The 12,592-nt window shown below is 32.4% G+C and overlaps 1 protein-coding gene across 2 annotated transcripts; it reads left to right on the forward strand.

The window, feature by feature from the left end:
- Window positions 1–642: 642 nt before the first annotated feature.
- On the forward strand, window positions 643–12,566 carry LOC143068657 (uncharacterized). 2 transcript variants are annotated; one of them, XM_076242884.1, is made up of 8 exons: window positions 643–821; window positions 1,240–1,361; window positions 1,692–1,849; window positions 2,873–2,981; window positions 4,934–4,997; window positions 9,990–10,193; window positions 11,387–11,523; window positions 12,259–12,533. In XM_076242884.1, exons 1-8 carry the CDS (start codon window positions 776–778, stop codon window positions 12,490–12,492), a joined length of 1,074 nt encoding a protein of 357 aa, XP_076098999.1. In that variant the 5' UTR covers window positions 643–775; the 3' UTR covers window positions 12,493–12,533. The 2 variants fall into 2 exon arrangements, with proteins under 2 accessions (XP_076098999.1, XP_076099000.1); XM_076242885.1 differs by lacking the exon at window positions 1,240–1,361 and having other exon boundaries at window positions 664–821; window positions 12,259–12,566.
- The last annotated feature ends 26 nt before the right edge of the window (window positions 12,567–12,592 follow it).

The raw sequence follows: 12,592 nt of genomic DNA on the forward strand, positions 1-12,592 counted from the left end.
TTCCTTAAGCAATTGCATTACTCAATAAAACTTTTCATTCATGATAACACGAGGTCCCACAATAAAGTGCACAAGTAAATTAAATAACAAATTGATAAAATTCGTGTTTTCATGATTCTAGCTCAAAAATGTAACTATAAGTATTGAATGATTCTTTTTGTAACTTCATAGGGTTGTAAAAGCGTTGACCGTGCGCACATTTTTAGGATGAAGCGCTTCCGCGCTTCATACAAAATGTACTTCGGTCAACGCTTTTACACCACAATGAAGTTACAAAAAGAAGCATTCAATTCTTAATTGAATTATAAACCGGACATATCCTCTTCAATTCTCAGAATTAAAGACGCATACAATGATGGCATGTGCATTACAGCATTAAACGTGCAATAAGGATTTGAACACCACAAAAGATACTCATCAAAATTATAAAAATTCAATATGAGAAAAAACTTGTCACGAAGTGGTTGTACTACACATGATAGAAGATGATAGTTTTTACTTTTGTTGATGTACACTCAAGGATTTAAATAATGAATTATTATGACAAGAAAATGGAAATCACCTTTAAAACATATTTTATCTATAAGTTATAGTTGGTAACTGTCACTGTAACTTTTCACGTAAGAATGACAACATTAAAACATGTCAAGTGATTAGTACGTTTAACTTGAGGGACAGGATATGATGTTTTATAAATAGACGAATAAGTGATATTTACCATTTAGAATTTTATATTCTCGTGGTGGTAAAGGAAACCAAAGACAAAGTTCTTAAAATGGACATTAAAATGGAAGAAAATGAGGATTTTTCTGTTAAAAACGGTATGTATAGTTAAATCACCAATATCATGACGAAATACGAATATAATATATAAGCAACAGTGTAAAGCAATAGGTATTTTCGGAAGTGTCAATTCAAAGTTTTCATATACATCCCACTTGTTGAAAGTGTCTTGCTCAATTTGTTTGCTAGCTCGTCTATTATAGTTATAAATGTACTACTAGGCTTATAATTTTAAAATACGCCAGACGCGCGTTTCGTCTAAGACTCATATTCACAACTATTTTTAAAATTTATCGGGATTTCAATGAAATTTTCACATAGATCTCTTAGGTTGACCACATCACTATTTTCTACACACTACACATCTTTACGTGTACTTGTTTGCTATCATTCGGTCATCAGTCACTGTGAATATAAAAAAGTAAACCATTAAATCACATGCTTCTTTAAATTCAGACAATCAAACCGGCACATCTAATTCAAGAGACAGTGAAAAAAATAACTGTATGCAATATCAAGATCAAGACGAGGAGCATGCGTCGAATATTAAGAACGAAACAACTGAAAGTCCATTAGAGGTAAACATTTAAATGTTTATTAATTTCACCATCGACAGGGTAGATGGTTACTAATTTGCACATGTTGCATTTGTCTGTCAGGTTAGTCTTCTTTTAACTTTTTATATATGTTAATAAATTGACTCGATTGCTTCCTATCAACTTAACATAAATGATACCACTGATACACTTAAGTTAGTTTCATTTTTGTCAACATTAAGGAAAATCAAAATTTACAGACTAAAGCTGAAATTATTATCAAATGTTGATCTTCAAAAGAGGGACAAATATATTTGTGGTTCTTAACAACTCCTCAATAATTAAAGATATAAAGTCACGTTTACTATTTAGGTATGTAATACAGAAATGGCAGATTCTGGAGTTAAACAAACAGAAATCAATACAGTTCAGTGGTTGCACGGAAACATAGAAACACGGTACATCGAAAATCATGGATTTCAGCACGTATTCAAGTTCGACTCGACAACGACTTCAACACTGCAAATAAGGTAGTGTACTTAAACATTATACAATTTTGAATATAACATTTTTAATCGAATTATAAATACTACCAATTTGTACCATAAGTGACGACCTCAAAAGTTCAATAAAGGATAAAAAAAAAACTTAATTCACATAGTTTTTTTTCACTGACCTTCCCTATCCCCTCTTTATTTAATTTTGGAAAAATTGATTGACCAATATGGATATATGTAAGAATCAATGTCAGATAACCAAAACATGCAGCAGCCCCCCCCCCCCCCTCCCCCCCCCCAAAAAAAAACCCCTTTTTTACAGTTTTTTTTTATCCTACATAGATCTTTTGATGTCGTCCCTAATAAAACGAATGATTGATCGTTAGATTTCTTACTGTGGTATCAAGTTTAACACAGAATGGATATGGTGCGAGGACTTCTTAAGAAAAGCAAATGTGTCAAATATCGAGGATTAGCAATACACGAACGAGAAAAATAAGAACATTCTTTCGTTTGTCCGTTTGTCCAAAAATATCATCATCTCACTTTGCTTGCTAAGGTTCCTATTTTATGAAGAAAATATATGTGATCATCAGCTTGATCATGATAAATAGTCAGTTGTAGTGGCTTTTCTACATTGATTACGAAAATATGCGATCAGCACCTTGATCATGATAATAGTCAGTTGTAGTGGCTTTTCTAAACGAGAAGACACATGATACCTTTAGAATTGATGAACTTAATGATAATTTGATCCAATGTTCATCCACACTGGTATTGTGAAACGTGTAATGTTTAATCACTTTTTGAACCTCTCTTTACATACAATAGATCCTGCCCTCTTTCGATACTTTCTTTATCGAATGAAATAGTGACTTATAGATGTTAATGGCATGTGGTCTATTGTGGACAGAAGTCTCAATGGCCATCATACCAGACCTTCTTTTATATGCTTATCAAGACAACGCTAAAACAACATTATGTCTAAAGTCAAAACTAGAAAAAAAAACAAATACTTTGTTTATTCTTTTTCTTTATAGTTTGTTTTAATTGCAGTAATGGGGATCAACTACTTGCTATAAACGATGAAGATGTTACAGTACTGCCGAATAAGGACGTGGTGGAACTCTTAGAACATATACCATTAAAAACCAATACAACAATGGTACTTTTTACAATTGTTTTATATGTCGCTTCCCAGTTAGCACCTTTTTATAATATAAATTTTCGTGACATGTGATTTTCACAAAATATTAAATAATACAGTGAAAAATAAAAAAACAAAACAAAATTAAAACACCCCACCCTATAAGTCTATATGTGACTTTAAACATTAATGTTAATGGTACGACGAACATTATTGTTATTGAAAATTTTCTTATAATAAGTATTTTTTGGCTCATTGAAAGCCTGTGATCGTGTCAATGAAAGTATCGTAGGATATTTTCTAAGCTAGGTCTTAGGACATTATTTAGAATGGTCTTATGACGTGTTTGGGACATGTCTTTGGATGTAAAACAACTTAGCTATCTTAGGACAGTCCTTACTACGATGATAGTAAGACCATTGTTATCCTAACACTTTTATTCAATTGAAAAAAAATATGTTGCGAAGTCAATGACATATATTTTATTGTATTATTTACACTATATGTGTAAAGGGAGGGAGGACGACTCTTTTATGGAAAACAATTTACACAAAATAAGTTTTAACGTAATACTAGTAGAATCTTTATTATACATGATACAAAAAATATAAATGATTTTTATACGACAACAAAACTAAATAGTCGCACAACTTTGCTAAATGCAAAATTCGTGCCGCAATTTAATTTTAGCATGTAAATTAGTTTTGTCTTTGGGTCCACTCGATTACATTGCATGTATCGATTTAAGGATTAATTAAAAAGAAGTATTTTTTTCCACATTCAGATTAACATTGCATCGTTTAGTTATAAGTCGATGCAAAACATTTCACTCAAGATAAACGTATTTTTAGAGCTTTAAAAAGGCAAGAACCACTTAGTCTATATATGAGCGTAACAATATGACATCGTAAAACCACAGGCACTTGTCTCGGAGTTTTTCCCTATATACCTTAATATGTGTTATATTATGGTATATAGGATTTTTTTTCTGAGACAAGTGCCTGTGCGTAAAACATACTTTTTGGAGAGTTACTATTGATGTCCATTTCATATAAATTTGCATATAGAAAAGTAATTTTAGTTTATAGTTTAAAGCACTTCACCAAATGACTCCGCAATTTCTTTATGTATTTATATATGTGCATCAAGTTAGTTCTAGCACATCCACATAAAGTTCTTGTATATGCTTTATTATTCCTAAATTTCAAACTGAATACTATAAACGTATTGTAATCTGGAAGTATTTTAAAATTCAAATCTCTCTACAAATTCAAAATAATGTAACACAGCAGTGGCGGATCCAGAAATTTTCTTAAGTGGGGGCCCACTGACTGACCTAAGAGGGGGACCGCTCCAGTTACGTTTTAGTGATTCCCAATATAAGCAACCAATTTTTTATCCAAAAAAGGGGGGCCCGGGCCCCTGCCCCCCTAAATCTGCCTCTGCACAGTTGAATCTTTAAAACATATATATTTTTTTTATTACTTTAATTCTTATAACATTATGATAGTTACTATTGTATTTATTTAGAAGTATTTGTATTATTGAGTTTATGCCATATTTGTTGTTTTAATTTCGTTCAAGGACATCGTAACTTTAATGCCTATCCTAAGACACCTATTTATATATCCTTACTTTAGGACCAAATTTAGGACATATCTCATTTTGGGAGACTTTTGTTAACCTGACTTAGGACTAAGACGTGACATAAGACCATCCTAAGACATGTCCTAGTCCTAGAATAGCTTCGTTGACCCGGCCCCGGTAAAAGATATGTAGCAGTTTTCTAGGATGCTGACATAGTAGCTATTTAAACTGTTGGTCTCTTTTATAGTGGACATAAATTTAATTTTTGTGAGAACTTTTAAACTCGTAGATTGTTGTAAACATTACCATTTGTAAGGAAATGAAAATCGTTTTCCACACAGTTAGTACCATATATTTTATATATAAATTATATGTATTTTTAGACTTACTGGAGACCCTCTACAAACTCTGTCACAGTTGTGGAGTTTTGCATATATTTAACTGGAGGTAAGTATCAACAAACCATCCGTTACAAATTATTAAAAGTAATAAAATTACAAATATACAATAACGAGATGTAGTATGTTTGTATATGAGTCCACAAAACGTAGACTTAAGCAATTTTAGATCACTGTTTAAATCAACAATGATCAAACACATCGACAAACAGTATAAACATAGAACAACATGTGGAACAATTTAAACGAAAACATACCAGCTAGTACATAAAACAATCATTATCACAGAAATGTGATGTTGAGTATTAATATTCATTTTGTGTTTTTATGCCCCATTTATGGACATAATGTTTTCTGGTCTGTGCTTCCATCCGTTCGTTCGTCCGTCCGTTCGTCCGTCTGTCCCGCTTCAGGCTAGTTTTTGGTCGATGTAGTTTTTGATGAAGTTGAAGTCCATTCAACTTGAAACTTAGTAAACAGGTTCCCTATGATATAATCTTTCTAATTTTAGAGATTTTATCCCATTTTCACGGTCCACTGAACATAGAAAATGATAGTGCGGATGGGGCATCCATGTACTTGGGATACATTCTTGTTCGTTTTGTCTTAATGCTTAATAATTGATAAACTCAATGCATAATTGACATATATGAAATGTTTATTTTTATTTCAATCACAAATACGTTAATGTGGTATAAAACAGTCACGTTTTTGTGACGTTTTTGATTTTAACGAACGCAATCTATGTATTACTGGTAAATTATTAAACCAGGGATGTAGTTACCATATATTACATTAAATGCTTGATAAACGAATTAGGTATTGACAATTCACTTGGAAACTCAACATATACCCTCACGACACTTACCAAAGAGGAAATCCTGGAAAATCATAGGTCTGTTCTATGTTCTTTTGAAATTGCAACCTAAGATGAAGAACTAGATCTTCCATCACTGTATTAGATACCTAAACTACATAAGTGTCCTTACAAACAACGGTATATTGCTGGGTCTTCCAAGTGCTCCACGAAACCTCTTTCTAAATTATAAACATCTATTTTATCAGCAATCAAATAAAGGCTACAGTAGTATACCGCTGTTCAAAACTCATAAATCCATGGACAAAAAACAAAATCGGGGTAACAAATTAAAACTGAGGGAAACGCATTAAATATAAGAGGAGAACAACGACACAACATTAAAATGTAACACACACAGAAACGGACTAAGTATTAGACAAAATCCCATGAGAATAACAAATATAACATCAAAACCAAATACATGAGAAAACAAACGACACAACGGAAACGCAACGTTAAAATGTAACACACACTGAAACGAACTATAATTTAACAATGACCATATTCCTGACTTGGTACAGGACATTTTTAAAGGAAAAAATGGTGGGCTGAACCTGGTTTTGTGGCATGCCAAATCTCCCTCTTTTATGGACATGTGAAATATAACATTAAAATGACAACACAACATTACAGGACTACAATATAAATAATTAGGAGAACACAATTGACAAAGAAACACACGAATGCTAACTAGCTAACAAAATGCAACAAGTTTAAAATTTTGATACGCCAGAAGTGCATTTTGTCCACACAAGACTTACTAGTGACGCCCAGATACAAATGTTTGAAAGCCGAAACAAGTACAAAGTTGAACAGCACTGAGGACCAAAAGTTCAAAGAAGCTGTGCCAAAAACGGCCAGGGTTTTCTGTTAGGTACCAACACATCCCTATTATTTAGAATGATTTATACTTTTGCAAACAATAAATTTTATAAAATGACTATACAAAAGATATATGATAAAACTGAAGTATTAACTAATTACAGGAAACAACCGAAATACATTACATAACCCGACACATGAATATAATAGAAAATTGACAAAATCCGATGAGAATTACAAATATAACATTAAACACTTAAACTAAATACATGAACTTGGGATAGACAAGTACCGTAACACGTCTCATAGTAATGAGAATTCACACTCAACAAAACAGTCATAATCGGGAATAAGTCACGTTTGGTAATTAAAGATTAGATGACGTAATGACAAACCACAATCTACCATGTGGTAAAAATGTCCCTAGCTAGTTTGATCAAAGACACATCGTATGGATCCAGACGGGCTTCAAAACTATTGTGTAACTGCCTATTCTAGAGGTGGCGTGAATCAGATGTGGATACTTAAAAATTCCAAAGATCTTTTAGAGTACATACAATCTAACTCTCTTTCATCTTGTAACAGTATTTAAAACATTCGACTTTTCTACTCTTTACACAAGTATTTCACATTCCAAACTAAAAGACAAATTGAAACAGTTGGTATTGCTTTGCTTCACAATAAAGAATGGCCAACGTAGATACAAACATCTTGTCTTAGGGAGGGATATAAATCCTACTTTGTAAAGGATCACTCTGATTCAAACAAGAAATTCTCTGAAACTGATATTATCAAGATGCTTGATTTCTTGATTGGCAACATATTTGTTACGTTCGGAGGACGTGTTTTTCAACAGACTGTCGGCATTCCAATGGGAACAAACTGTGTCCCTCTACTTGCCGACTTATTTCTTTATTATTTTGAAGCTGACTTCATGCAGGAACTTCTTAGGCAGAAAGAAAAGAAGTTACCAATATCCTTTAACTCTTCTTTCCGATATATAGATGATGTTTTTTCACTAAATAATTCAAAATTTGGTGACTATGTGGAACGCATCTATCCCATCGAACTAGAGATAAAGGATACTACAGATACAGTTCAGTCGGCCACATATCTTTACTTACATCTAAAAATTGACAATGAGGGTTTCAGCTTTCAAATTTTGAACTTTCCATTTCTAAGTAGCAACATTCCAGCAGCACCTGCATACGGGGTATATATCTCCCAATTGATACGATATTCCCGTGCTTGCATTTCCTTTCATGATTTTCTTGATAGAGGGTTACTGCTCACAAGGAAGCTATTAAACCAAGATTTCCAAATGGTGAAGTTGAAATCATCCCTTCGTAAATTTTACGAACGCCATCACGAGTTGGTTGATCGTTATGGAATAACCGTTTCACAAATGATATCGGATATGTTCCTTACGTCGTAACTACAATTCCCTTCCCTTTCATGAATGTGACCTACCGAACGAGACTATTTACCGGATTTGTTATCACATAAGCAACACGACGGGTGCCACATGTGGAGCAGGATCTGCTTACCCTTCCAGAGCACCTGAGATCATCCTTAGTTTTTGGTGGGGTTCGTGTTGTTTATTCTTTGGTTTTCTATGTTGTGTCATATGTACTATTGTTTGTCTGTTTGTCTTTTTCATTTTTAGCCATGGCGTTGTCAGTTTATTTTACATTTATGAGTTGACTGTCCCTTTGGTATCTTTTGTACCTCTTTTACTTAAAACCTTTACTAAATTTTCCATAGATATAAAGATTTGGTTTTGAAGTTTGGTTGTACCTGTAGAAAACTTGTTTCAAACGGGATAGCACATCATCATTTTTACAGAAATGTTGTTAACCGTGCCGGGAAATTTAAAAAATGATCCATGTAAAATTGTCGCTCCTTTAAATAAACTTTTTCTAAAAGGTAACCTGTAATAAGATCATTGAATATTGTTTTTATTGGTATAAATATTTATGTTGTTATCAGTAAATTAAAAGCTAACTAAATATTACTAGTATGTTATATACAAATACATATTCATGGATCTAAAATCTGTCGACCTGGCATTGCACAAGGTCATGTTTTTCTCAGGCTGTTTATGACGTCTTTACACTAAATCCATTGGATGTTGAACGTGTACGGATTGATAGTTTAGTCTTAGATGCATGATTTTTTTATTAGTTGTTAGTGGCTTTGAACTAGCTGTCAGATAACTGCGAGTACACTCAGATCTGTTCATTGTGTCTTTTTGTGTCGGGATGTATAAGTACCCGGCCACGTCTACTTGTATTTTTGTCCATCTGATGAGTTAAGCCTTTTCAACTGATTTTTATAGTTCGTTCTTATGTTGTACTGTTATACCACTGTCCCAGGTTAGGGAGATGGTTGGGATCCCGCTAACATGTTTAACCCCGCCACATTATTTATGTATGTGCCTGTCCCAAGTCAGGAGCCTGTAATTCAGTGGTTATCTGTTATATCTGTTATATATTTGTTTTTCATCTTTTTTATATATAAATAAGGCCGTTAGTTTTCTCGTTTGAATTGTTTTACATTGTCTTATCGGGGCCTTTTATAGCAGTATAGGCTTTGCTCATTGTTGAAGGCCGTACGGTGACCTATAGTTGTTAATGTCTGTGTCATTTTGGTCTCTTGTGGACAGTTGTCTCATTGGCAATCATACCACATCTTTTTAAAATAAGGTCTTAATCAATCTACTATTCCCGAAGCACATCAATTTGTGAACTTTCCATTTCTGAATAGCAACCTGCATACAAAGTATTTATATCCCAGTCATCCGATATTTTAGGGCTTCTGTTTCATATCATGAGCATCAAGACGGGTGTCACATGTGCTCACCCCTATGAAGTACCTAAACTCCTCGCCAGTTTTGGTGGGGTTCGTGTTCCTCAGTCTTTAGTTTTCTATGTTGTATTTTATGTACTATGTTTTGTCTTCATCACTTTTTCTATTTAAGCCATTGAGTTGTCAGTTTATTTTCGATTTATGATTTTAAATGTATCTCTTTTTGTGTGCACACATAATTTGAATCTGTTAACAGGATAATAATAGTGCTTAAACAAAACTCATCAACGATACCTGGCTTATAATTTACTATTCAATACGTGAGTCCTGTCTCCATTGTACTCATTAGTGGCGTTCAAATCGAAACAGTGTGCAGACAAAATCAACACAAAATCAAACATGTTTTTCTTTTACAAATTGTGACTTGGATGGAGAGTTGTCTCATGGACACCCATACCACCTCTTATATCTTCATGTACGATAATAAATTGTTAATATAATCCAACAATGATTATTTTGATTCATTGAATGATTTTTGTATTCCAATTGCAGAAATAATTCGTGCACGTTTCATTGATGCTTCTACAATTCCTGTGACACCAGATTGGACGACCAAGAATCAGTTTCGCATTGTTGTTTTCAATAAACAACTGACAAATTTGTTTATGCAACACTTGGAAATTCAGAGAAATCGTATTGTTTTTAAGGAATTGTCGTCAGGTGAACCATGGAAAAAGGCATGCGATTTTGCTGAATGTAAGTATAACACTATACTTCAGTTACCAGGTTTGGAATAATATTCCTTTTCCTTTATTCAAAAAATTGTATTTACATTTTACATTTAAAAGTTTCTTATTTCTTGATGCATTTTGAATAGGGACTTTCCGTTTTGAATTCTTCACAAAGTTCGGTATTTCTGTTCAGACTTTAAACATATACATAGTACAAATGCATGTGGTTCGTTCTTTGTTTTCCATATACCCATACATATTAGTTTAATGAACTTATACAAGTTACATGAAAAGCACACGTAGATTGTTTTGGACGAACAGAACAATTATAGTTCCTAAATATATATCAATAATGAAATTCAAACTGAATTGTTTTAAGCGTTTGGTTAATGGTTTGCGTTATGTCCAATTTATCTATTCATGTACGTACGTACTTAAATTAAAAAATGTAATTATTTGAAGATAAAAAGGCACCTTAAAAAACTGTTTGATATGAATTGTATTCAAACACGGGATATTCCTAAATAAAAAAAATTGCTTTAAGTCTTTTTAAAGCAAGAAATATGATGCCGATTGAAAATAAAGAAAACTGAATTCGGACAGTCACAAAAATGCGGCGTGGTTTTGTGAGATCTGAACTCTCCTTTGTACTTGTAGTCAATGTACAATAAATGAACACACTAGCTTCCGCTAATATGAAGTATACTAGTTCAGTAATAATGGACATCATACTTAACTCCGAACTAAACACAAGAAATTAAAAATAAAAATCATGCAAGCGCCACTAATTCGTTTATTCACGGAAAATGTTTATTTCGGTACAAAAATAACATTCTACATTTCTTCATTCTGAAAAAAAGAGGGCAGTTTAAGTCAATGTATGAAAACTTTTACATGTGTATTTTATATTTTTGTTAAGAGGTGATGTGTCACAAAAGTGACAAAACACAAAGAGTATATTCCAGAAAGCCCCATCATATTCTGCGAGTGATTTAATAGATACCGGTTTTTTTTTCCATTGTAGAGCAGCGAAATATTACTACTATTTGTTTTCAAGGTTAACACAAAACTATACATCAAATCTGAAATGAAGCACATACTAAAACTATTTCCCAAGAGTGACACTAGTGCAATATGAAACTAATCCACCGTTCAAACGCATTGTGTTCTAGTATATGTTGTCTTGACATAGTTGATAAATGTTCAATTGTTTTATAGGTCGTTTTCTGGAAGAAAGAAGAATTGAAAGTAATGGAATGATTGCTTTTTACATAAGGCGCTATTCGACAATATTTAAAAACAAAGAAATGAAATATCTTCACGTACCAGATGATGGCACCCTTGAACTTGTTGATGTAAATATATAATAGTTTAATTAAACCTCAGAATTATTTTTCTCTGAAGTCCTAAATTCTTTACCTTTTCAATTATATTATGCATCTTTTGTTGTAATATCGAACGTGTCTCGATGCCCTGAAATACAGATAAGCCATAGTAATAATTGAACGCAAAATTAAAAATTCAAAACTCGACAAATGTCTCAATATTGATTAAATTGTATTGATTAACGGAATAAGATGGTAAGAACATAACATCGAATTCAGAAGTTTAAGTTGTGATGTATCAATATGATGTTATAAAAATTGATTATTTAAGTTAATATTGCTGCATAACCTACATCATTGTGTTGTCGTGGTTAGATCAAATTTGAGACCGATGTGTCAAATCATTTACCAATCCCTAGTAAGGGAACTTGTCGAAATGCTGAACAGAGCAACATTTTAAATCCTATGATACAAATGAAATGATTGCGATAGAACGATAACTTTCCATTATTAGTTTAAAATTTAAGATATTTGTGCTTTTTTCAATTGCATTTTTATTTCTTATATTTTAAGATTTTCTTCTTGTTAAGTAAGGAATGATATAATAAGAATAGAGCTGGTTTTAATCGTCTATCAAATACAAGCAGCTCAGTCCTTTTAAAATACGTTAAAAACACAGAATAACTAAATTATCTGAATAGCTTAACAAATTTCATCGTCATTTATCTATTGATAGAATGTACTTAAACGTATGATTGTTTTCAGGAGATTAGCAAATCATCAGAATTTGAACTGATTCCAGCTCAGTTGAATGCATTTCTTGTTATGAAAGAGTGGTCTACAAATCGATGTATGAAACTGGAAGGAGATGAGGGTACATTTGTGGGTGTTAACTACAAACCTATTCGCAATATTGGGGATGAATTTAGATTTCAATTATCTAGATGTAGAGAACAATGTAATTTGAAACTTTCGACTAAAAAGTGTGTGATTATTTGACTTTGTTTAAAAATTTCGTTCTTACATTTTTTTAAATATATTGTTTTATTACTTTTGATCATTAACTCTTTAATATATACATGTAATCAAATACAACCAA

Source organism: Mytilus galloprovincialis, chromosome 3 (genome assembly GCF_965363235.1).
Source record: "Mytilus galloprovincialis chromosome 3, xbMytGall1.hap1.1, whole genome shotgun sequence".
In the NCBI taxonomy this organism is placed as follows: Eukaryota; Metazoa; Mollusca; class Bivalvia; order Mytilida; family Mytilidae; genus Mytilus; species Mytilus galloprovincialis.

Coding starts and splice junctions, on each gene's coding strand:
- LOC143068657 (XM_076242884.1), top strand. CDS start 776: ATGGACATTAAAATGGAAGAAAATGAGGATTTTTCTGTTAAAAACG. Junction 1,850..2,872: donor ACTTCAACACTGCAAATAAG/GTAGTGTACTTA, acceptor TTTTAATTGCAG/TAATGGGGATCAACTACTTG. Junction 2,982..4,933: donor TAAAAACCAATACAACAATG/GTACTTTTTACA, acceptor ATGTATTTTTAG/ACTTACTGGAGACCCTCTAC.